A 23873-nucleotide genomic window follows, 5' to 3' on the forward strand; every position below is an offset into this window, starting at 1 on the left:
ACACACGCATACACATGTTTGTACATCCGTCTTAGGGAGGACACTCAGTGGCATTATGCATGATCTGGCCCCTTACATAACCTTGACCTTAACCCTATAGCCCTAACCCTATAGCCCTAGCCTTAACTAAAACAGAACCCTAACCTCAATGTAAACCTAACCTATTCTAAACTAAACCAGAACCTTAAATAAACCATAACCCTAACCCTATAGCCCTAGCCTTAACTAAAACATACCCCTTACCCTAACGTAAACCTAACCTATTCTAAACTGAACCAAAACCTTAAATAAACCTTAACCCTAACCCTAACCATATAGCCCTAACCCTAACGTAAACCTAACCTATTCTAAACTAAACCAAACCTTAAATAAACCTTAACCCTAACCCTATAGCCCTAACCAAAACAGAACCCTAACCCTATAGCACTAACCCTATAGCCCTAGCCTTAACTAAAACATACCCCTAACCGTAACGTAAACCTAACCTATTCTAAACTAAACCAGAACCTTAAATAAACCTTAACCCTAACCCTATAGCCTTAACCAAAACAGAACCCTAACCCTAACCAAACCAGAACCTTAAATAAACCTTAACCCTAACCCTATAGCCTTAACCAAAACAGAACCCTAACCATATAACCCTAATGTAAACCTAACCTATTCTAAACTAAACCAGAACCTTAAATAAACCTTAACCCTAACCCTATAGCCTTAACCAAAACAGAACCCTAACCATATAACCCTAATGTAAACCTAACCTATTCTAAACTAAACCAAAACCTTAAATAAACCTTAACCCTAACCCTATAGCCCTAACAAAACAGAACCCTAACCCTATAGCGCTAACCCTATAGCCCTAGCCTTAACTAAAACATACGCCTTACCCTAACGTAAACCTAACCTATTCTAAACTAAACCAGAACCTTAAATAAACCTTAACCCTAACCCTATAGCCTTAACCAAAACAGAACCCTAACCATATAACCCTAATGTAAACCTAACCTATTCTAAACTAAACCAAAACCTTAAATAAACCTTAACCCTAACCCTATAGCCCTAACCAAAAAAGAACCCTAACCCTAACCCTATAGCGCTAACCCTATAGCCTTAACTAAAACATACCCCTTACCCTAACGTAAACTTAACCTATTCTAAACTAAACCAGAACCTTAAATAAACCTTAACCCTAACCCTATAGCCTTAACCAAAACAGAACCCTGACCATATATCCCTAATGTAAACCTAACTTATTCTAAACTAAACCAAAACCTTAAATAAACCTTAACCCTAACCCTATAGCCCTAACCAAAACAGAACCCTAACCCTAACCCTATAGCGCTAACCCTATAGCCCTAGCCTTAACTAAAACATACCCCTTACCCTAACGTAAACCTAACCTATTCTAAACTAAACCAGAACCTTAAATAAACCTTAACCCTAACCCTATAGCCTTAACCAAAACAGAACCCTAACCATATAACCCTAATGTAAACCTAACCTATTCTAAACTAAACCAAAACCTTAAATAAACCTTAACCCTAACCCTATAGCCCTAACCAAAACAGAACCCTAACCCTAACCCTATAGCGCTAACCCTATAGCCCTAGCCTTAACTAAAACATACCCCTTACCCTAACGTAAACCTAACCTATTCTAAACTAAACCAAAACCTTAAATAAACCTTAACCCTAACCAAAACAGAACCCTAACCCTATAGCGCTAACCCTAGCCTTAATTAAAACATACCCCTTACCTTAACATAAACCTAAACTATTCTAAACTAAACCAAAACCTTAAATAAACCTTAACCCTAACCCTATAGCCCTAACCAAAACAGAACCCTAACCCTAACCATATACCCCTTACCCTAACGTAAACCTAACCTATTCTAAACTAAACCAAAACCTTAAATAAACCTTAACCCTAACCCTAACCATATAACCCTAACATAAACCTAACCTGTTCTAAACTAAACCAAAACCTTGACCCACAAACAGTGGGTCCCAAAGTGAGGACCTGTCCAAATGTCCTAACTCTGTAATGTCCAATGTTGAAAAAATAATCCTCACAAAGGTATAAGTACACACAGACACAAACACGGTAAACACACAGGGCAGCATAATGTGTGTTTACATGAAAGCAGAGGCTCCACAGAGGCTGCACTGTCCAGGCTGAATACACACACACCTTTCTAGCACTTTTATAAATATATATATATATATATATATATATATATATATATATATATATATATGTAGCAGATATTTAAAATAAGCAATGTGTGAATTGACTCTGCTGCAACGACTGTGATTTTAAAAGATCACTGATTTAAACCATGTCCCCTTTTTTCATGTAAATGTTGTATTAAAACACAACACATTAATGTGGCAGATGTGTCCTTAGACAGAAAAACTGAATGGTTTGCTCCTGTATAAGTTTTCTAAATGTTTACATGGTGCCTCTCCTTTAAGGAAACTAATTATATGAAGGATCAGTTAGGTTGCACCTATAATTACAGAATATACTGACCCCTGGTGGACTAGAGGGGGAAGGAGCATTAGACAGCTTTAAAAACATATACTCAAAAATACATCAAGTTAGAGAGGGTTAGGGTTAGTACTCAATACTCAGAATAGACTATATTTACTTAACCAGATCTGGGCTGACAAAGAGGAAAAACGTGTTATTCCTCAAACAGACTTGTTTCACCTGAATACATCATACTACTGTATATCCTAAAAATAAGTGTTGTTTAATTTCAGTCCAACTTCAGCTTATCAGCTTTTTCTCAAATTTGTAACCACATTCCAGGATGGTAGAACACGTAGTAAAAGTTTAATGAGTCCAGCTCGTGTCCAGATCTTTGTTAATGATTATTTATTTCCACAGCCTCTTGTACATTCTCTCGGTGCAGGTTCTCTGATCTGCTCTTTGTACGGTTAGTGTGACCTGCTGCTGTTTTACAGGCAGGGAGCTGTGAGTTAAACCAGCCTGAGTTATGTTCAGTCAAAGCACCAAGTTGTTGTTGTTGTGTGCTGCTGCCTGCGGCTGGAGGGAGGTTGTGTAGGGACCTCAAGTTGACACAGCATTTTACACGCCAGCACTCAGCCCCTGGGAATCAGCTGGAATGAAAGTCACTTTGCTAAGGAGCCTGTACCTGCAAGTTCCATGTGAAGGTTCAAACCTGAAACTATCTCTGGATTGTTTCCTTACGTCAGCCGCTCACCCTTGACCCAGTTCCTTATAATAAAAACACAAAAAATATGGAAAGTAAATTATTGACTTTTGTGAGCAGTGTCTTTTTGGAGTAAACAATCCAGATGTGTGTCTATTGGAGCATTTATCCAACTATGTGCAAGAGTCAGAACTACTTCCCTTTATGCAAAACTTGTACTTGCAAACAATGATTTCATTTTGTCACGTGATATTTGCATGGATTTGTTTTGCATGTTCTTTTTCCCAGTAAACAGTGTTACCAACATTGTTAAACACCTATGCCACATTTATTTTATTATGTGGTTTGGAGATATTGCAGTTTTCCCTCTGTAGGAAAACTTTTTTTTATGAGCCGAGGCCTAAAAGTTTTTTCATGGCGGCAGACGTCTCTTATTTACACTCATCGAAACACCTCTTTTCTTTGAGCAGTTATTGTTATTACCATATTTAAGATTTCCACAGTTATCAAGCTCCAGGAGGTCTGTGCTCAGAGCTCATTTGTCCACCAAACATTTGCAAATTGACATTTTGACGACAGCATATTTGGAATCAAAAGGCAGTGATTTGTTTCCCCACACCTGGACTCTCTTTGTGAAAATGCTTTGCAGAAAAACATATACAAATTTTTGGAAGTCTCCGAATGAGTCCTGTAAGAGATGTGCAATTGTCAAATTTAGGTTTCGTATCAACATTGGGTTCCAGGTACATGGCACCCTCTAGTGGCCAAATTGGATAACAGCAGCTCCTTGCAAAAATAGCTGGAAATACCTCCCCCCAAATTTTCATAACATATTTAGTTTATTAAATAATGCACATTGAAAAGCAGCTCTCAGCGACTGATTTGTCCATTATGTTTACAGCAATGATTGCTCTCTCTGTTAAATAAACCGATAAATAAAATAACATCTACCAGAATGTTCTTGCATAGGAAACTCTGCTCCTGTTCGAAACTTTACATAGAAACATAACAGATAACAATATCTGTCTGGTTTATAAAAGTATATAAACTGCTTCCTATAGTATCAGTGCTTTCTCAAATGATACTGTGATGTACAGTAGTGCATCAAACCTTTCATGGCCACATAAACATGCAGCCACTTAGCAGATACATCCAACCGTCTGATCTGATGTTATGAGATAATGGATTATGAGACAATGGACTCCTGGGAATATACAGTAGAAATAAAAGGCTCTGGCTGTATGAAGCATTGATTTTATAAAGGCCTGGCTGCACAGTTTAACAAAGATAATTTAAAAAAAACGATGACATTGAAATTTATATGGGCAGAATATTATAGGGTTTATTTTATTTTGAAGTTAAAGGGCGTGAGGTGGAACTGTGGTTATGAGGTGTCAAAGCAGGAGGGGGTTTATATACAGGATATTTGAAATATAAGGGCAGACTAAACTATATTTTCTTGCTTCACCTGCACATTGTTTGTTTGTGTGTGTGTGTGTGTGTGCGTGTGCAGCTGTGTGCAGTGTCATCTCTCTCTTTCTCTCTGACCTCATTCTGCAGGTTTCTTATCATACATCACTATAAATAGCTTTTTATCAATATCAGCATTATTTTTGTCATTGCCAAATTAGATCATTACATCTATAAGTTGTCTGACAGTGCTGGGATACAAAAATTATCTAACTATGGTTTCTTTGGCCACGTCCCCGCCCTGAGCCTGGTTTTGTTGGAGGTTTCCTCCTTTTTAAATGCATGTTTTCTCTCTCCATGTTCATATAACCTGTGTGTGTGTGTAACTACAAACACTCTGCAGGTTGGACTGCATGCAGCGGTCTCAGGCCGTGTCAATAACTGTCAGTTGTCACCGTCAATAATTAATGACACAATTAGCTCTTGAGCCGTCTGACACACTCTCCCACTGTCGAATGCTTCGCTGGCAGCCTCCTCCCTCCGACTGAGCTGAACACTTATTGATTTCCTGCCTCATCATGCTGAGTCGTGTCCCGGCCGTGTGGGAAGAAGCACACCCTGGACTTTTCTCTGTGTCTGCTGATGTGTTGCTCTTTCTCTGTGTGGCTGCATTTAACTGGATCTGCATGTTTGTCAAACAGTGTCGTGGCCGATGCAAATCTCAGTGGAAGACCATGAACTGTTCTCTGGTTGGTCGCTGCACAACAGTGGTGGAAGTGAGAGTGAGAAAGTATCATTGAATGAGAATAACAAATATACAAAACATTCAAATGCAGGAGGTCATAGAGGTTTGCAACTAAAGATTATTTACATAATGGTCAAGTCGTCTTTGTCCAACCAGTAGTCTGAGCCTCAAAATCATAAAAATGTATTAATATTAATAAAATAATTAAACCTAAAGCATAAAAGTCACATTTTAGAAAAAATGTCGTTCTGTCAGTCCCCCTCATCAAATCAATTTGTTTTTGTATACAAAGTGGTTCGGAAGTACAATATAGAGTTGAATAGAATAGATGATATTTTATTTACTTTGTGTTGAAGTACTCTTTAAATTTTGGGTTTATTTTGATTCTATTTTGCTATTGTAAAACATGTTACATATGGTTGAGAGATATAACAATAACATGTTAAGTGATTATTGGTTTGAAATGTAAATTTCAAATGTGCAGTTTGTATTAATCTAGCATTGTGTTATTTAACCCTTTGATAGAATCAGTTAGATTAAGTCTGCCGCTCTCTGAGGCTCAAGTGGTTTATTACAGTCATGGACTCAGTGTCGACTTCTTCAGGCTTCACAGCCAAACAAACCAAACAGAGGGAGAAGGAGAAGAGGAGAAGAGTTTCTCTTGTTATCAGTTTAATTCCAGAGGAAGTGAAGAAAACCCCCCAGACTGAAATGACACCTTCTCTCCTTTCCTCTGCTCTCGTTCCTTCATCCTCTCTGTCGGGGGATAGCGATCATAACCACCAGGCTCATGTGCTGTGGTCGTTGTGTTTATCGGCTCTGGATGTTTCTTGTGTTACTGTGTCTCGGAGCCGCCTGGAGAGTCGGGGGGGAAGCCGTGAGACCGGATCTGGCATCGCTTCCTCTGATAAGTGCCGACTGCAGGTGCTCAGGAGACCTTTCATTGAGTTTTTTAATCTCCCTAAGTCAAACTGGTTCCTCCCATCGGTTGTCTGTAAAGTAAACTCCACTCGCTCTGTTTACTGTTTTCTATTGAGGGCAGACATTTCCATTCCATTTGGATTTAGGAAACCAATGTTAACAGTTTTATTTACCAAACCCATCACAATACAAACTGCTGTATTCATGCATTTTACAAGTATTCAATCAGCCATGCAGATATATGGACCTCAGCCTCTATTGTCTGTTATAATAAACCTTATCACAGCAGTGCACCCAGTAACTGTTCTGCCAATTCACTGTTGGTTGTGTGAGATAACTCAGAAACACACTGCACTAGGGTTTGTGAGACATTCACGTGTTTATTCATATGTCACTTCATTTTCTACATAAGGAATAAAAGGGCGTATTTAAAGCAAAGTTATGCTGTTTTATTTATATTAAGGTCAAAAAGGAAAATTCGAAACAATGAGAGATTTAAAAAAGAGCAGAGTAAAATGGTAAAAGTAAAAAGAAAGAGGGATAAACCTTTGTAAAAATAAGTTTAACGAATAGAGGAGTGCGAACCAAATAGATAGAAATATGTAAAATAATAACATAAGATGCAATACAATGATGCTTCAAGCAAAAGAAAAAGAAAGAAAGTTAATCAGAGAATTTAAAAATGACAAGCAGTGGATGAAAGTGAAAGGTTTAAGGGATTTACGTTATGTGGTTTTCTACATGTGTTGTAATCATTCAAGACTCAGTGTGTACTTGGATGTTTGAAATGCACGGGACCCTCCTCTCACAGTTCTGATATGTGACTGTTGAATTAGTCAGGCTGTGGTGTGAGGTCCTTCCTCCCGGGTTTTCTGAACTTCTCTAATTCTTGACCACAAATCCAACGTCCTGACTTCTGTGGCCTGTGCAGCGTATTCAGCAAACTCTCCTGATGAGGACATGAGCTCCTACTTCACAACCAAGAACATTTGCTCTACAAGTGTCTATTGACAGAGGATTTGATGTTGCATTGCAAACCGATCCATCTGTTTAGTTGTGAAAGACTGTTTCCCACCCTGAGGCCACTACCTGTTTGACCCTCTGCCCTCAGGGAGGCGCTACAGGTGATTAAAAACTCAGACCACCACATTCCTGAACAGGCACCCTCTATATCATTGATATTTGCATAGGTTTTATGATTCTTTTTATGATTCTTGTATTATTCTTGTATTGTGTGATATCTTACACCTGTCTATCTGTCTGTCTGTCTCTCTGTCTCTCTGTCTCTCTGTCTGTCATACTTGAACTATTAGAATTATTGCTGTAGCCCACAGCTGTCTGCCAAAGTGATGATTTTAAATAGAACCTGATTATAAATAGCACAGCCTACTTTAGCAAGAGGCCGCTCGCTGCCACATTTGTAATCTAATGCCTCTATTTTTCAATGAAGTGACCTAGTAACCTTAATAAACAGCCCCACTAACCCACTGTGTTGTCACTGAGACGTTCAGGGTGTCACAGCCTCAACGAGCAGAAACAAACTCCCTCACCTCATCGTGGTTTGTGTCTTTCACGTTTCTATCTGCATTTCTTTGTTACTTTCCTTAAGTATATTTTTCATGTCTATCAACACTTTAAGTGGGTTTATTTTCAGGTACTTTTCACTTGTACACCACTACATACATGAGCTCAAATCTGTACTTTCTACTCCTCTACATTTCACAATGCGTTGCATGTTCAGTCGCTCAGTCACGCTCCAATCAGAGCGAGCCGGTAACACTAGACTCTGTCAACGAGAGTAAATCACTCACTGATGAAGAAACTGCTGAAATGGATTCAGAGACTCGGCTACACACTGCAAGTACTTTCAATATGTAAAGTATATATGTAAAATCAAACACTTACTTTACCTTTTCTAATTTTATTCAATACAGTTAGTATGTTTAAAATTAACTGCTTACTTACTTAACTTGTTCTCCCTTATCTTAAGTTTAAAAGTACTTGAGCACATTTTTGTGTATTTGCCTGTACTTTTACTACTTTCATGTTATGGCGATCGTGGTGGTGGATCATGACAATAACTTCTCTATTTCATTTGTCATCGCTGGGCAGCAAGGGGGTAGAGGGGTAGAGCGGTCGTCCTCCAACCTGAAGGTCGGCAGTTCGATCCCCAGTCTTCCACATCTGCATGCCAAAGTGTCCTTGGGCAAGATGCTGAATCCCGAGCTGCCCCTCATAGAACAACAAAGTGCTGCTAATAGATGCACTGTGTGAATGGGTGAATGTAAAACTGTACTGTAAAGAGCTTTGAGTGGTCATCATCAGACTAGAAAATCTCATATAAATACAAAACTATTTACCATTTACCATCTTTATCGGTCATTGTCTGATGTATTAATTCTTTAAACATTGACACACTTTTCCACTGTAGAAAAAACTGGTTTCTTCTAATCATTGTTGAGCATCTATTGAACTTCTGTCAGTCCTGGGTGAGGGATCCCTCTCATGTGGCTCTTCTACATTCAGTTTTTAGTTTTTTCTTACTCTTGGATGGATCGATTGATTGATTGATTGATTGATTGATTGATTGATTGATTGATTGAGGATGGATTGATTGATGGATCGATTGTGACCCCTGCACCCACCGTGCTGGTGTCAACTCCTGGCTCACTTTTCCCAGCAGAGGGCGCTCACAGCCCGTCCTATCCCTCCCCGCTCCCTCCCTCCACACCACGGCAGAGACACCTCCATCCAAACTGCGGTGCCCATCTGATTCCTTTAATTGCTTCCTTCCTGTAGTTAATTGATGCCAATCTGTCCCTGGCTCTAAAACCACCGGGCTACGTTACACACACGGCCCTTGGGGGAGTCGACTTATTTCTAAAGTGTGCATGTTAAACTTGCAGATTCGTTACGCGCAGACATCAGTGTGTGCTTGTGTGTATGTTGTGTGTGTATGTGTGTGTGTAGCAGTGGCTTTGTGCAGGAATCACCTGTTCCGGTGCAGTGTGGCTGTCACAGCCCGCAGAGAGCTCGAGGTAAGCGGCTGCACCTGTGCACCTTTCCCCCCCATTCATCTAGAACCTGGTGCGTAAAAGGCACAAACCTCCTGGCACCGTGCATTTCTGCAGACAAGTGCACATAAAAGAGCGATGTTATATTTTAAAAAAAACAATGTAAACTAGTCATTCAATTGCATATATGTTAGATGATAGATCTGATTCATAGATCAATAATGCTGAGGGTATGATATTGGTGTAATTGGGTGATTTGCTGATGATATCAAGTAGTAAACTAAGTCCAGCCTACTCTCTGTCACTACTACTTACGGTAGTGTTTTCCACTGTCTCCAGTCAATGGCAGCTCTTTACTCTACTATGACCCCTCCCACTTCCAGCCCTAGAAGTAGACCCGGTGCAAAGCTGGAGAAAACAACACCAGCTGGCTGTGCAAACATCTAAATAAATGCGTGTGTGTGTCGAACGTGCATTGATTGTTGTCATGCACGAAAACTCGATTGTGTATGCAAAGGCGCATGGAGAGGGGTGGGGGGGGTTTAGGGCGTGTTGCAGAGTCAAAACGCCGGCGAGGGATTTTCGCGCGAAAAAAAAAATCGCGGAGGGATCCGGCGGCGGAAGGACGCGGGGGAGGTGATCCGGCTTCTATTTCATTGCAGCCCGGCGGAGCTCAGCTGTGATTCTCACGCTGCCGGTGACAGAGTGCACGTCGCCCCCATCGGGTCGCTGGCTGCCCACCCACCCCCCCCACACCTCCTGCACGTGAACATCCCGCGGAAGGACTTAATGGTTCCGGTCGCACTGGAATACAAAACTCTTGCTGGTTGTGTTGGGGTTTTTTTTATGCGCATTTTGGCTCCGATTCCCAGCGTCTGTGGATTTGGACGAGAAGCTGAAATCTGAAAGGTAAGAGAGGAGGGTTGTGTTCTGGAGCACGCACAGACATCTAGTCCTCACACTGAGAGGGACAGTGTGTGTGTCTGCGGGACAGTGTGTGTGTCTGCTGGACAGTGTGTGTGTGTGTCTGCTGGACAGTGTGTGTCTGCTGGACAGTGTGTGTGTCTGCGGGACGGTGTGTGTGTCTGCTGTCAGCTGCAGGTTCCTCCGGCTGCAGGTTATCTGCACCTGCTGCACCACGCACCCGCAGCGTGCACCGGTGGATGTTGTGGAGTGACCATGTGACGCTTCCTCCTCCAGGTTCAATGCCCGGCAGCTGTTTGAAGCCGCACATCTGTATAAACAAGCTCTAACCCTCTCTTTGCTTTGTTGTGCCCCCCCCCCAGGAGGACCAGGACCCTCCGCTCGGACGCATCATGCCGCTGAACTCGAGTTTAGCGAGTAAAAACTATGACTTGGACTACGACTCCCTGCAGCCCTACTTCTACTACGACAACGAGGAGGAGGCGTTCTACCCGCAGCAGCTGCAGCCGCCCGCACCCAGCGAGGACATCTGGAAGAAGTTCGAGCTGCTGCCGACCCCCCCCCTGTCCCCGAGCCGACGACCCTCCCTGTCCAGCCTGTTCCCCTCCACCGCGGACCAGCTGGAGATGGTCACCGAGTTCCTGGGCGACGACGCGGTGAACCAGAGCATCATCTGCGACGCCGACTACTCGCAGAGCTTCCTGAAGTCCATCATCATCCAGGACTGCATGTGGAGCGGCTTCTCTGCCGCGGCCAAGCTGGAGAAGGTGGTGTCCGAGCGGCTCGCGTCGCTGCACGCCGCCCGGAAGGAGGCTCCGGAGCCCGGGGCAGCCGCCGCCGGGGCAGCCGCTGCGTGGAGGCTGAACAGCAGCTACCTGCAGGACCTGAGCACCGCGGCCACGGAGTGCATCGACCCCTCCGTGGTGTTCCCCTATCCCATCGCGGAGACCCCCAAGCAGAGTGTGGCAGGGTCGCCGCCGCCGAGCAAGGACCTGGGGCTGGACACGCCGCCCAACAGCGGCTGCAGCAGCTCCAGCAGCTGTAGTGAATCAGGTGGGTGGTGGATGTGTCTCCTCCAGCAGGCACACCCCTCTGTGCATCACACACACATCTCAGTCACACACACACATCTCCATCACTCACACACATCTCCATCACACACACACACATCTCCATCCCAGCCACTGATGAGGAGGATTATTGTTTGGATGCATGCAATCTGCAGACAGGCGGTAGAGCCGAGCTGCCATGTCATGTTGTAGACAGCTGTAAGATCAGCAAAATGCATGTTAAGCAATCCACCCATGTGCAAGGGGGGGGGGGGGCGAGAAATGCATTGCAGGGATTTTAACCCCCCCCTCCCTTTTCCCCTTACTGCTGTGACATGCATTTAAGACCGGATTGCTGATGCCGGAGCCGAGTGTGACTGTTTCTTTTTGCTTTTTTGCAGAGGATGAGGATGGAGACGAGGATGATGAGGAGGAAGAGGAGGAAGAGGAGGAGGACCAGGAGGAAGAGGAGGAGATAGACGTGGTCACCGTAGAGAAGAGGCAGGCGGTGAAACGGTGCGACCCCAGCCCGCTGGAGACAAGGCAGCCCAGCCCGCTCGTGCTGAAGAGGTGTCACGTCTCCACCCAACAGCATAACTACGCCGCCCATCCATCCATGAGGCAGGAGCAGCCGGCGGTCAAGAGGGTGAAGCTGGAGAACAGCAGCAGTGGAGGAGGAGGAGGAGGAGGAGGTGGAGGCAGCGGCGGCCACAGCAGGGTCCTCAAACAGATCAGCAGCAACCGCAAGTGTCTGAGCCCGCGGACGTCAGACACCGAGGACTATGACAAGAGAAGGACTCACAACGTTCTGGAGCGCCAGAGGAGGAACGAGCTCAAGTTGAGCTTTTTCGCGCTGAGGGACGAGATCCCGGACGTGGCCAACAACGAGAAGGCGGCCAAGGTGGTGATCCTGAAGAAGGCCACGGAGTGTATCTACAGCATGCAGTCGGACGAACAGAGACTCCTCACACACAAAGAGCAGCTGCGGAGGAAAAGCGAACTCTTAAAGCAGAGACTGGCACAGATGCAAGGCTCCCGCGCTTGAAGTTTGAATCGAGACTTTTTGGCCTTTTTTGTTTTTTATGCAAGTTCAAGACTTGAGGGTGTACAGTTCTTGTTGCATGCAAATGCAAAAAAACGGATTAAGTTGTTTTTGAAATCTCGTTTGATTTCGAAGTTGAAACTGCCTCAATAGAAGTTATGGGTGGATTAAATATTTAAAAGTTTATTTTTATTAATAAAATATTAAAAATTGGGCCGTCCCGTTGGGGGTCCAAACTAAAATATAAATTTTTATGTTTTGTATATAATTAATATTTCCTAAGAAAATGTATTTTTGGATCTCAATTGTCTGGATGTTCAGACCCAGTGTTTGGTTTTTTCCATTATGTTCATAGATTCTTTTTGAAATATAAAAAATGTTTCCTCTTGAATTTGTGTCCTTGTTCTTGCAGTGAAAACAAACACACAAACACACACACATTACATTACATTACATGTTGGAGGTGGAGTTTGGTCACAACAGAGAGAGAGAGGAGACAAACCACATCCATGATAAAAGCATCATGAGTGACGTCCAATTCTGATTGACAGGTTTATGTGATGATGATTGATGATGTTCAGGTGAAGACGACCATCTCCCACTGACTCTTTCTGGTAAGACATGAAGGGATTCAGGGGTCAAGTCCATATCTTCACTGGAAGACGCAGTTTTAATGATGGGTCTCGAAGACAATCAGGTAATTTTTGTAAACTGCCACCTTAACTGTTTTTAGAAGAGCCTGTTAATAAAGGCATGGCATTATAATAAACAACCATATCCCTCCTTTGTATTTTCTGGTTTATTTATTCAGAAACACAATAAATATACCAGAAACAGTTGAAACATCTGGTTTTACACAAAGCTAATATCTCACAGGACTTACCTATTGAACATTGAGAGCTTCAGGTCACTGGACTAAAATAGCTTGTATGACAGATCTGTCAAATAACTTAAAGTCAAGTGTCAGATTTATAAGAACACAGATGCAGTGTTTCAAAGATAAACAGGTTGGTTTACAGTTGCCTTATTGATAAAACTCATAATATAGGATTTTTATCAAAATAAACAAGTTCACATTCCTCCTCGAACATTGCTGATTCCTCTGATTCTAATCAATAATCACTTAATGTAGGTTTGAAATGAAACACAATGTAAATGTGGTGCAGTATAGTTGAACAGGTTGTTTTAAAGTTGCATTCATTAGTGCAGCATCATAATAAAACTCAATGTATGATATTAACTACTCAAACCAAACCAGGTGAAGTTTAAATTCTTAGTTTAAACAAACCTGCTGCTTTTATTCTGATCAATAATCACTTCATGTCACGTCTCAGATGAGATTTGCACCAAAGTAAAACATGTTGGTTTACAGTTGGATTTATCAGTTCAGCATCTTCGTGAAACTCAAAAGCTATAAAATAATATATGAAATATAGAAACCAGGCTGAACCTACATCCCTGAAGCTTCCTGCTCAAACACACCTGCTGCTTCTGATCAACAATCACTTAATTCAGTTGCAGCATCTTGATAAAACTCAAATAACTCATGAAATCAATCATAAATACAAAGTATTATCATAAGCATACTTCTGATTGTGATCACTTTAGGTCATATCTCATGTAAAAGATTCAACTGTAACTAAATAGTTTACTAACATTTTGTAGGTTTCAGACTAGAACTGTTTGGAATAACTTAAAATAGTACACGTATAACAAGTTAAATTTAAATAATTACGGGGAAATTAACCTGAAAATAACCAATAACAACAAAACAAAAAATATTTTAAAAAATAAAATAAAATAACCTCTCAGTTGCGCTCCTGTGTATTAAACTATTCCTCATGTATATAAACTCATTTATAACAGTTTTTAATTTTTTTTTTTCCTAACCGGCTTTCCACAGTCTCCCCGTGACGTCACGCGCCGTATCCCGAGCGCTACCCTGAGCGCGTGGTCCCGGTCGCGAGCACATGGACCGAGAGACACGCGACTGATCACCAGGCAGAAGAAGTGGAATAACACAGAAAAGAGAGAGAGAAGAGGAAGAAGAGGAGGAGGAAGAGGAAGAGGAGGAGGAGGAGGAAGGTAAGAGACGTGTTTTCTATCGATCAGTCTGCGTGTTGATCCAGTGTCTGATCAGAGTCACTCAGGCCTGATGGACTCAGGGAGCAGATCTCTCTCTCCTCCATTCTGACTGGAACCTTCATCTGATGAAGAAGAGTGAGTGTCGGGACTGAGAGCGACTTTCACAGCTTTGAATCTGAAATCTGAATCTGGTGAGACAACTCTTTCTCATGCAGGACAAGTGTTGTCTTCGTCTGGCTTCTCCATTGTCTCCCCAACTCCTGCTGTTATTATCACGCGTAAAAGCAGATCCTCAGTGGGTTTCACGCATCCCACTGACTGCTACTTCTCTACATTCTGCACTAAACGCTCGTTCAGTGCAGCCTGTTCTATCCTCCATGCACCACAGAGCCTGCTGCTCCAGTGCTTTGTTTTATCTGGGATGGTGCAGCTCTCCTGGCTCATTACAGGAGATAATAAAAGGCATCTGCTGGGTTTATAGGCTTGTTTGTGTGCAACCAAAGAAGAAATGTATCTCCAAAGTGTCCCATGTTTTTATTTCCCTGCTCTGTCACTGCCTGCAGAAGTAGTTGGGTGGAGCAGCGTGTCTGAGACGTACAGTAGCAGGGACACAAAGTGTTGGTGTTGGTTATTGTGTGGACTTTGTGGGTGGGTGGGTGGGCAGGGAGGTGTATATGCAACAGGCAGGGATGGGTCAATCCTCCATGAAACCATGTTGTGTCCACCCTGCAGGAGACGTGTCCAGTAAAACGTCAAATCCCAGTTTAAAGGAGTTGCTCTGATTAAAATTTGGCAGTAGGCGTTGGGCTTCGGTGAAAATCTGGTGAACGCAGACATCTGCAGGGAGACGTTCGGGGTGAAATGAGCTTGATTTGAGAAAAAAGTGAGTGGCGTTGTCGAGCTGTCATTTTAAAATCCGATATATTTCATCATGTAGTTCGGACGATATGTTGATTTCTGATCCTGACATCTTTACTCCTGCAAATCACAAAAAAGAGTTATCATCAAATGCGTCAAGTGAAGCTTTTCGCGTTTTTGCAAAATGGCCTAGTTCTTTTTTTTGTTTTTTTGTTAGGCTAGTGCTAAATGAGCGATACGAACTCCGGCTTAAGGCTCTTTTATGCTGACGAAGGCTTCTGTCCATAATCTGTGGTCATTGGGTCCTTATTTGTGAACATCCTCTGAAAGCTTTCGGAAACGGATGAAACGGAACAGTACCAATGGGAATGGAGGGGGAGCATCGGGCTAGTGGTTCCAGCGAGACAGCTATAAGACGTGAGCAAGACATTTCAGGAATAGCAGAACTTTTTGAATAGTTGCATGTAAAAGTTTGTGGGTATCAGCGGTTGCATCATCTGATTCACACGTATCTCTTTTCGTACATGAAGGCAGTAAAATCAGCGTTTGTCTGACGCTAAGGATTTGTCTTCATGATCCATGATCTGATGACTGATCTGTGGGTTGATGGACAAGTCACTGTTCTCCAGCGCTCAAGACGATATGTTCATTTGTTATATTTCTTCTGACGAACAATCAATATCTCAAAGATTTTCAAGAGAAAAGCAACACATCCTCACTTCCAATAAGCTGGAGAAGAAAAATAACACATTTCTATTGATCTGGTCTATTGATCGAAACCTTCATCCGTACGAGCCAGTTCCTCCCAGGGAAGGATTCCTCTGTAGCTCCTAAAAAGGAGGTTTGGCACAAAGTCTGAATTGTATAAATATGAGAAACAGCAGTCAGACTTGGAGAGGGATAATTTAGAGCTGTTGGACTCAACATCTGGACAGAGTAGACGTGCCCGTGTTTTCAGAGTATGTGAGTATCATGTCAGTGGAGTTCCACGTGAAGTTACATCCAAAGATCAGTTTGATTCCTCGAGCGAGGGAAAGGAATTCTCCTCTGATCACGTCAGCTCTTTGCTGGTCTGGGGCTGTTTCTCGTCCCTGGATCTGATTTACAGTAACACTCTGGTACGTCGGAGCGTGACTTAGGGATCTGTGTGCTTTCCCGGCAAACTCTGGGCCAGACTCGACTCCCCTCACCACAACGGCTGCACACATACTTTTACGAATACTTCACAGGTCCAGGAATACACGGAGGTCTGCTGTTATGCAATGTGTGTTTTTCAGGGTTGGAAGCTGGAGTCGATTAGAGCCGTTGATACTCCTGAAGAGAGAGAGAGAGAAAAAAGAAAGTGTAGCTGCTTTCCAGTCCAGAGTTTTCTCTCTGGCTGCGTCTCGTTTTACGGCGTCATTATTATCACATGACATCACTTTCCTCTTTGGGAGTGCGCCGCCTCACTTGCACATTTGCATGCTCTGTCTCTATCCTCGAGCTGTCAGTGTGTTTTTTATTAGCGGTGACGATCGGCGCTCGGCTGCCAGCTCCTTGTCTGCTCTGTGTTTTCAGAGCGAGTTTTATTTCACCACGTGAGAGCGTTTAGGAAATACGCTCCTGAGAAATGTGACACGTGTGCGTTTGGACGCAGCAGCAGCCGCCGCCGCCAGATTCTTAACATCACACAGACTCTTTGTCTGAGGGAATATAAACTATGATAACTCTGGAGCTATTATGCACATTTCTTCCATTTTTCCGATGCGGCTAAAACTTTCTTCGTAAACATGCAATTAGCGTTTTGGGCCGTTTCCCGTGGCAACAGATGACTGACATCTGAGAAGTGGAGATCCACTGTTAACAAGCCCACATAGTGTTTATGTATCACAGTGTCGACCGCCTGTTGACAACATTCAACCGAAGCTAGGACCTTTGCGAACTATGTATTCCTCTTGATAACTACATGTAACAGTTATTCAAACAGCTGCTGAGTCAGGTTTCCATCCAAATGTAAAATGTTCACAGAATTTGCAGATTAATTGCAGTGATTGTGCGTTTGCATTTACAACAATCGGCAAATGGCACCAATTCTTGTGCAGAGTAAGAGGGTAAAATGGTAAATAAAGATGGCCAACTTGACAGCTCCTCCAAAGTGAAGCCAAAGGATCTCGATGACGCCTCGGCTTTGTACATTGGTCGCCGCCTCCTATTTATGCTGATGTATCTCTTTTCGTACATAAAGGCGGCACAAATAAGTGTTTATGTCTGATGCTAAGGATTGTTGTCATGATCCGTTAATCTGCTGACTGATCCGTCTCTCGTAAATGTGTCCAGCTGTGCTAATGGTAAATCTGTTGACTGCTAAGGCTCCTAGCATTATACTCAGTATTCCTCAAACCTGGCTGACTTGCATGTGGTTGGAAACTCCCTGTCAAATGTACCTCATCAAATTATTACCAGTATTGTCGATGGAAAACTCAAATCTGAAGAACCAACTTAGTTAAATGTGAGTTAGAGCAAAAAATTCCTGCTATTTTTAACTTTTTACGTCTTATGCATCTGTGGTCATGAATTTTTATAACTGAGTTGGAGTCCAACGTGTCCCTCAGATCAGCATCTGGCTTCAATGTTCATTTTTTAACATACATGTGCTGTGTGGACGCTCGGAGAGAGAGCGTATGGAGCTGTGCTGTGAGCTGCTCCCTCTCATGTCTGGATGTTATGTAACTGCATTGGTTCCCCTGGTGAATGATGTCATCAGCTGACCTCATGTGCTTCTACAATCCAGCCGGTATTTAGATAGAGACGAGGAGGTACAAAGAGCCAATGTCAAAAAAATGGTATTTCAGATGTCAATTTAGAACTCTCATTTAAAAACTTGATGTTATTGTTGATAACACTTCATGCTTTCTCTCCTGTCAAGGGTGCAAAGTTAAGTCTCGATCGCAGCAATATGACGACAGCTCTTTCTAACAAGACTTTTCTTTTATTTGGCACAATTACACTTTTCGATCTGCTGCTTCATCTACATTCAGTTAAAAGCTGCTGAGCCATGTTTTCTCTTTGCCTGCCGGGGACATCAGTGTGCAGGAGAGCACACGGAGCATTGGGTTGTATTGTAATGATGAGCCCCATCAGATCAGGACGGTTGGATCAGATCTGATTCTCCCGAAGGAGTTTCCCCTCAACACGGAGCACAGAGACCTGCTCACAGAGAGAGGACAGGAGAAAGGTGCACAGAGAAGGAAAATCAGATGTAATGTGATTATCTCCGGTCTGTCTGTGCCAAGCTGTCAGATGTAGAAGGGATGTAGCACTGAGATGATTTGGCAGATTAATTGATTAGTTGACATTTTCCTTGCTTTGCAGGGAGATTATCGTTGAAGATGTCAGCTCAGGCCTTCTTCACCATTTTCCGGCAGTTTATACATTAAGTTATTAATAAATAACATAAATAGTCCATGATTTGCAGTCCTGCAGGCTGCTGCGGAAGGACAAACAGTTTTCAACCTTGCGTATATTGGTTCATCGGCTGTGGCGCCAGACTTCTGATTGATGACCCCGGCTGCAGAGATGTGACCTGCGTACTGAAATTACCAGAATGTGACACATGAGCTCAGACATAATCGTAATAAAAGCTGTGGTGTTGAGTTTAAAGGCCCAAACAGTGCAGAGGAAGAGAGGAAGGACATATTGAGTAACAAGTATAGATTCCCCTGTAAATGTTCTATTAAGGAACAAAGCCAAACCATCCAAGGACTCATCAGTTTGTTCATGCACATTAACATGTCCCCCCCCCCCCACGATTAAGAATGAAAGCCTCCATATTTCACTCAGTCAGACTGATGATGATGTTCAGCCTTGATTTGCTCCATTAGCACAGAATGAAGAGGATGTCGTTTAACCTTCGTGAAGCTTTTTGGAAGGACTCGTGTTCCTGTTAGTTTCAAACTGAATAAATTTAAATCACCAAAGTCACGTTTTTTTTATCAAGAATATTTGAGCTGCATCTATAGAGCATCCTCATCCAGAATAGAGTTCATCATCCATCCCTCCATCGTTTATACTGGTTTCGAGGAGGGTCACTGGGAGGCTGAAACAGATCTGACTCACCCATCTACGCTCATAGTCACACCCACGGTCAATTTCGAGTCTCCGATTTAATGTCCTGTAGAAGTTTATTCTCAGGCAGATGTGGCTCAGGAGGTTGCACGGGTCGTCCACTAATCCAGTGGGTAGGTGGTTCGATACCAGGTTCCTCCACTTCTGTACTGAAGCGTCCTTGAGCAAGAGTCCTTAGATGCACCGTGTAAATGCCTCTGTGTGTGTGAATGGCAAAATTGTAAAGCACTTACAATGCGTTATATAAATACAGACTATTATCCATGTGTGTTGAAATGCATAGAGCAACAAGGTATGTGTGTGTACAGTCATGACTATTTCACTTGGCTCGTCTCCATAATAACAAACTGCTTATGTCAACAAACGCCGTCGTAGATCTTACAGGTGAAATTCTCCATTCACAGACCTGGTGGATATTTGTGTTTTTAAAGAAAAGGACTGAAAATGTCAAATAGAGATTATGACTCTTAAACATTCACGTATGAATTATATCCTGTTTAACTTCCTGAACAACACCATGTATTTCTCCACTTCCCTTTTGAGTTTTCCACAATGGACGACATTGTCTTGTATCTTCCTGCTCCACAGAGGTTTTGTCACACTCACATTATGTGTAACGCACAAATCCAACTGTATTAGCGCTGTTCCATTATATCCAATGGGAAAAACGGATTTGTCGGGTTTCATCCCATGAAATCTCACTCTCTCTCTCTATACCTGCTTCCTCTTCTCACAACAAGTCGCCCCGGCACAGTTTGTGTCGCCGAATGACACAAACGCAGCCGGAAGGTTGGCAGCGATCTGTCAATCAGGAGAGAGAGAGAGGAAACGTGATCCTCAGCTGCTGTCAAACCATCGGTCTGCCCGGCTTGACGGTGGCAGGTAGATGATCGGGGGGGATATCACACCAAACGTTCCCACTCAGAAGGGCGGCGTCGAGGTGGAGGCGAGCCCAGCTTCCACTCCCCCAGGTTGTCCGGGTGAGATGAGTCACAACAATGTGTTTTGATTTGCCGCTTTACCTCAGGCGTGGAGGGAGAGAACAAGACACTAATTTTTTGAGTGACCTACATTCTGTGTTTACGTGTCCTGCCACTGAAACATGCCCACACATTTAATAAGCAGGTTTCACAAACCTATTGTGGAGCTGACGGAGCCGAGGGAGGAGCGAGAGTGGGAGACACCCTTTCTCAGCCTGTAGCGGTGAAGGGTGAAACCCACGCTCGCTGCCAGGACGCCGACTCCATGCCAATGCGACGAGTGAGCCGACATGTGGGACCAGTATTTTCACCTGAGCCCCTTTTCAGATTTGAAACTGTAACGTCTGTGGGAATCCAGCAGGTTCTGTAATGGTTTCTCTTTCCCCAGTGGTTCTGCGGTTCCATCTAATCTGTGGAGTTTTATCTTCTGAAGCCTAAAAAATCATTTAAATCAGACTATTATGCTGCTTTCAGACCTGAACTGTCCGAGTGAGACGCTTTTAAACTAACACATTTACCCTTCGTGAGTGAAATGCATGTGTGAACGGAGGGTGGAGACGTTTACTTCTCCCTCCATCAGTTCGTCTTTGCCACAGCGAGCTGCAGACTGGAGGACGTGAGATCAGATGCTGCGGGCGGAGCTCTTGCTGCAGTTTAATGATCACTGTCGCGACCTTAATAAAATATGAGGTGTCTCGTCAGTGCCAACTCTCCCCATCACTCACTCGTCAGGGGTCGGAGGTCACGCTGCCGTCTGTCTGCCAGAATTCATTAGGCTGATTAAAAGTCCCCCTGCAAAATGTTGATGTAGTTTAACACCTGTGAGTGAAACTGGTGGTGTGGCAGCACCACTCCCAGGATGAGGAGCCTCCTCGGATTCCTCAGGTTGCAGAGCCGAGTCACTCCATCCTCCGGTGGATACGGCTTCCTCACATTTCTCCTCCTGTTGTTGTGTTATTTAAAGCGACTGGGGAGCACGTGTGAAAGCCGGCGGCCTGCAGGAGGAGCACGGCCGCGGCTGGCGTACAGCGAGCTGAGGTGTCACAGGACGTCCTCCGACACCTGGACCTCAGACACGGCTTGTTCAGTCGCAGTCAGGACACATTAAAGCTTGTTTCAGACAGCGGGAGGTTTTCTGTGCAGGCACGTTCACAACAGCGTCAAATCCTCATTATTCAAGCGAGAGGTGGAGCATCCGGTAGGGGTGGGAATTGGCAAAAATGTGACGATTCATTAGTATTGCGATATTTGAGCCACGATTCAATAGCATGGCGATTCTGCGATATATTGCGTTTCATGTCCCCCACATTATTCAAAGGCATTACAAAAAATGAGGAAAATTAGACTGCTCAACTCACTTCAAAGGACAAACTCGCCTTGTCATGCTTTGCCAGCCAGAGGCTGTTACATATATAATTGTAAATAAAGTATTAAAAAAAAATAAATAAATAAATACAAAAAAAGAAAAGATATTGCAATACTTTGTGCTACAGTATCGATATAATCGCGGGCGCAAAATATCGTGATACTGAACCGAATCCATTTTTTTCCCCACCACTAGCATCCGGGCGCAGGAGACAGAGGCAGGAAGTGACGCATTAACACCGGCGCGGAGATCACGTGATTTTGACCCTGGTCTCCAGACATCTTCGTCTGTTAATGTCTTTGTGTGAGTGGCACCACTTTCTACTGTTGTGTGTTGTGGTGAATCCAGCCAGGCCCAGAGTTCAGTGCTCGTCTCCAGATAGAGGAACGTGGCATTTCAATGTTTGGGTTTTATTATCTGCAGTTCCTTTTCTATTGAAATAGCTGCATTGATTGGATTCTGTGGTATTTAGGCCGACGTCTGCGTCCTGGACTTCACAGCGCTTTGCATTCGTTCTTTCCCACTTTGGTGAGCTGGGGCGTGCTGATCCCCCCCCCCCCCCCCGTTTGATGTGCTGACTGTCCGTCCCTGGGGTGGTTTTGATTGCCTCTTTACTCCCCCCTCCTATGTAAGTCAATAGGAGCCGGCTTGCCATCTGTGGGAATTGATACCACTGCTGAATCATACTATTAAAGTGCTCCTCCATCTTTCTTTTCCCCCGCCTCTGCCCTCTCCCCCACTCCCGCCTCCTCCCCTCGGGGACACGTCTTATCTTACTGCCAGAGATGCTGGAGACATTTCTGCGAATCGAGGGCTCAGGCCGCGTTTCAGACTGGAAATAGAAACGCATTAGAAAACCGCAGGGGGCTGCATTGGTGCGGGCAATGCTGCTGATACTGGTGACACGAGGGAAGTCCATGTTGAGTCAAACATCTGAGTTAACCTGTGTACAGCAGATTGTTGCAGAAGAAGAAACTAAATGACTCAGCAAAGTGCAAACCTCCGCCAAGACCCAACACTCCCCTGAATCTAAATACAGTCAAGCAAATCATAGATATCAGTTCCCTTAACTTTTTTCCATCAAGATCCATTAATTATTTCCTCGGAATACATATTACAATAATAATCCTAGATCCAACCAATGACCCAGATCTGCACCAAAATTCAAAAGTTCCTCCCTGACCCACACGTCCTACATCCGTCCACCAAGTTTGATCCATTCAGATGTTTTTGCGTAATCGTCCTTACAAACCAAACAAGGGATGACAACAGAACCTTCTTGGCTGAGTGAATATTATGATGTTTACACAATGAACTTTCTTCCAGGAATATCTGCCTGTGGGTCAAAGTTAACTAGGTTCAGAGTTTGGGAGAAAGAACCGTTATCTCTGCTTTCACAACTGTCTCATAGAAACGAAAGAGAGATCCTGAAAACTTGTTGGATGATTTTTGCTGACCAGGGTTGGATTTCAGAAGCAGATCTAATACTTATGTGTTTTAATCTCAGTCACAAACTTGTATTTAAAGAGCCATAAACATCAAATTGAATGATTCACACAAGGCCATTTTATTTAAGTCCATGTCAGCGAAGGCTTATTTTTTATTACCTCAGGAAGTTATGTTCTCCCCCCTCTCCATTTGCTTTGTTGTGTTTGTTTGTCACCAGGATTAAACCGAAACTACCGAGCGGATTTCCACCACACATGACTCTAGGATGGGATGTGGGTCAAGATGTAGTTTCCTCTTTCTCTCACATTGCGAGATATTGCATAAATTTCCCTGGGAATAATTCACGGAGGACTGATATCTGTGAGTGTGTAAACCTCGGTGCAGATTTATTGAACTTGCAGGGACAGCTGGACCTTGGTAGAGATGCCTGTGATCCACTGAGAGGTAGTTTGAGCTGCGATGGTAAACACAGTCCCTGTTGAATAATGCTCAGTGTCCCGTTGCACAGTCAAAGTCAAATCTAAATTTGTGGTCAGATGTTTTGAGAGAGTCATTTGGTCGCTCGGCTCCAAACCAGCTCCTAAAACAACTGTTTATTTATTGGTGAGTTTAATGGCAGCTCGTAGATCACTTTGCTCCTCCTCCCGTTGTCACTTCTTTCCAGTTATTCTTGGAGCACAGTTGTGAAAACATCAGCAGTGACAAGAGAGGAACAGAAGTGGCGGTGAGCTGACACCTCCAGCCTCTAATG

The 23873-nt window shown here is 43.5% G+C and overlaps 1 protein-coding gene across 1 annotated transcript; it reads left to right on the forward strand.

Annotated features, from left to right (window-relative positions):
- Positions 1-10020: 10020 nt before the first annotated feature.
- Positions 10021-12671, forward strand: myca (MYC proto-oncogene, bHLH transcription factor a). The gene is made up of 3 exons (XM_061093731.1): positions 10021-10174; positions 10552-11242; positions 11640-12671. Exons 2-3 carry the CDS (start codon positions 10582-10584, stop codon positions 12281-12283), a joined length of 1305 nt encoding a protein of 434 aa, XP_060949714.1. The 5' UTR covers positions 10021-10174; positions 10552-10581; the 3' UTR covers positions 12284-12671.
- Positions 12672-23873: the final 11202 nt, after the last annotated feature.

The sequence above is a fragment of the Limanda limanda genome, chromosome 20 (assembly GCF_963576545.1).
Source record: "Limanda limanda chromosome 20, fLimLim1.1, whole genome shotgun sequence".
Taxonomy (NCBI): domain Eukaryota; kingdom Metazoa; phylum Chordata; class Actinopteri; order Pleuronectiformes; family Pleuronectidae; genus Limanda; species Limanda limanda.

What these genes read in the sequence shown, in the direction of transcription:
- myca (XM_061093731.1), top strand. Translation starts at nt 10,582, where the DNA reads ATGCCGCTGAACTCGAGTTTAGCGAGTAAAAACTATGACTTGGACTAC. An exon ending in CAGCAGCTGTAGTGAATCAG is followed by an intron (nt 11,243 to 11,639) that starts GTGGGTGGTGGA and finishes GCTTTTTTGCAG; the next exon opens with AGGATGAGGATGGAGACGAG.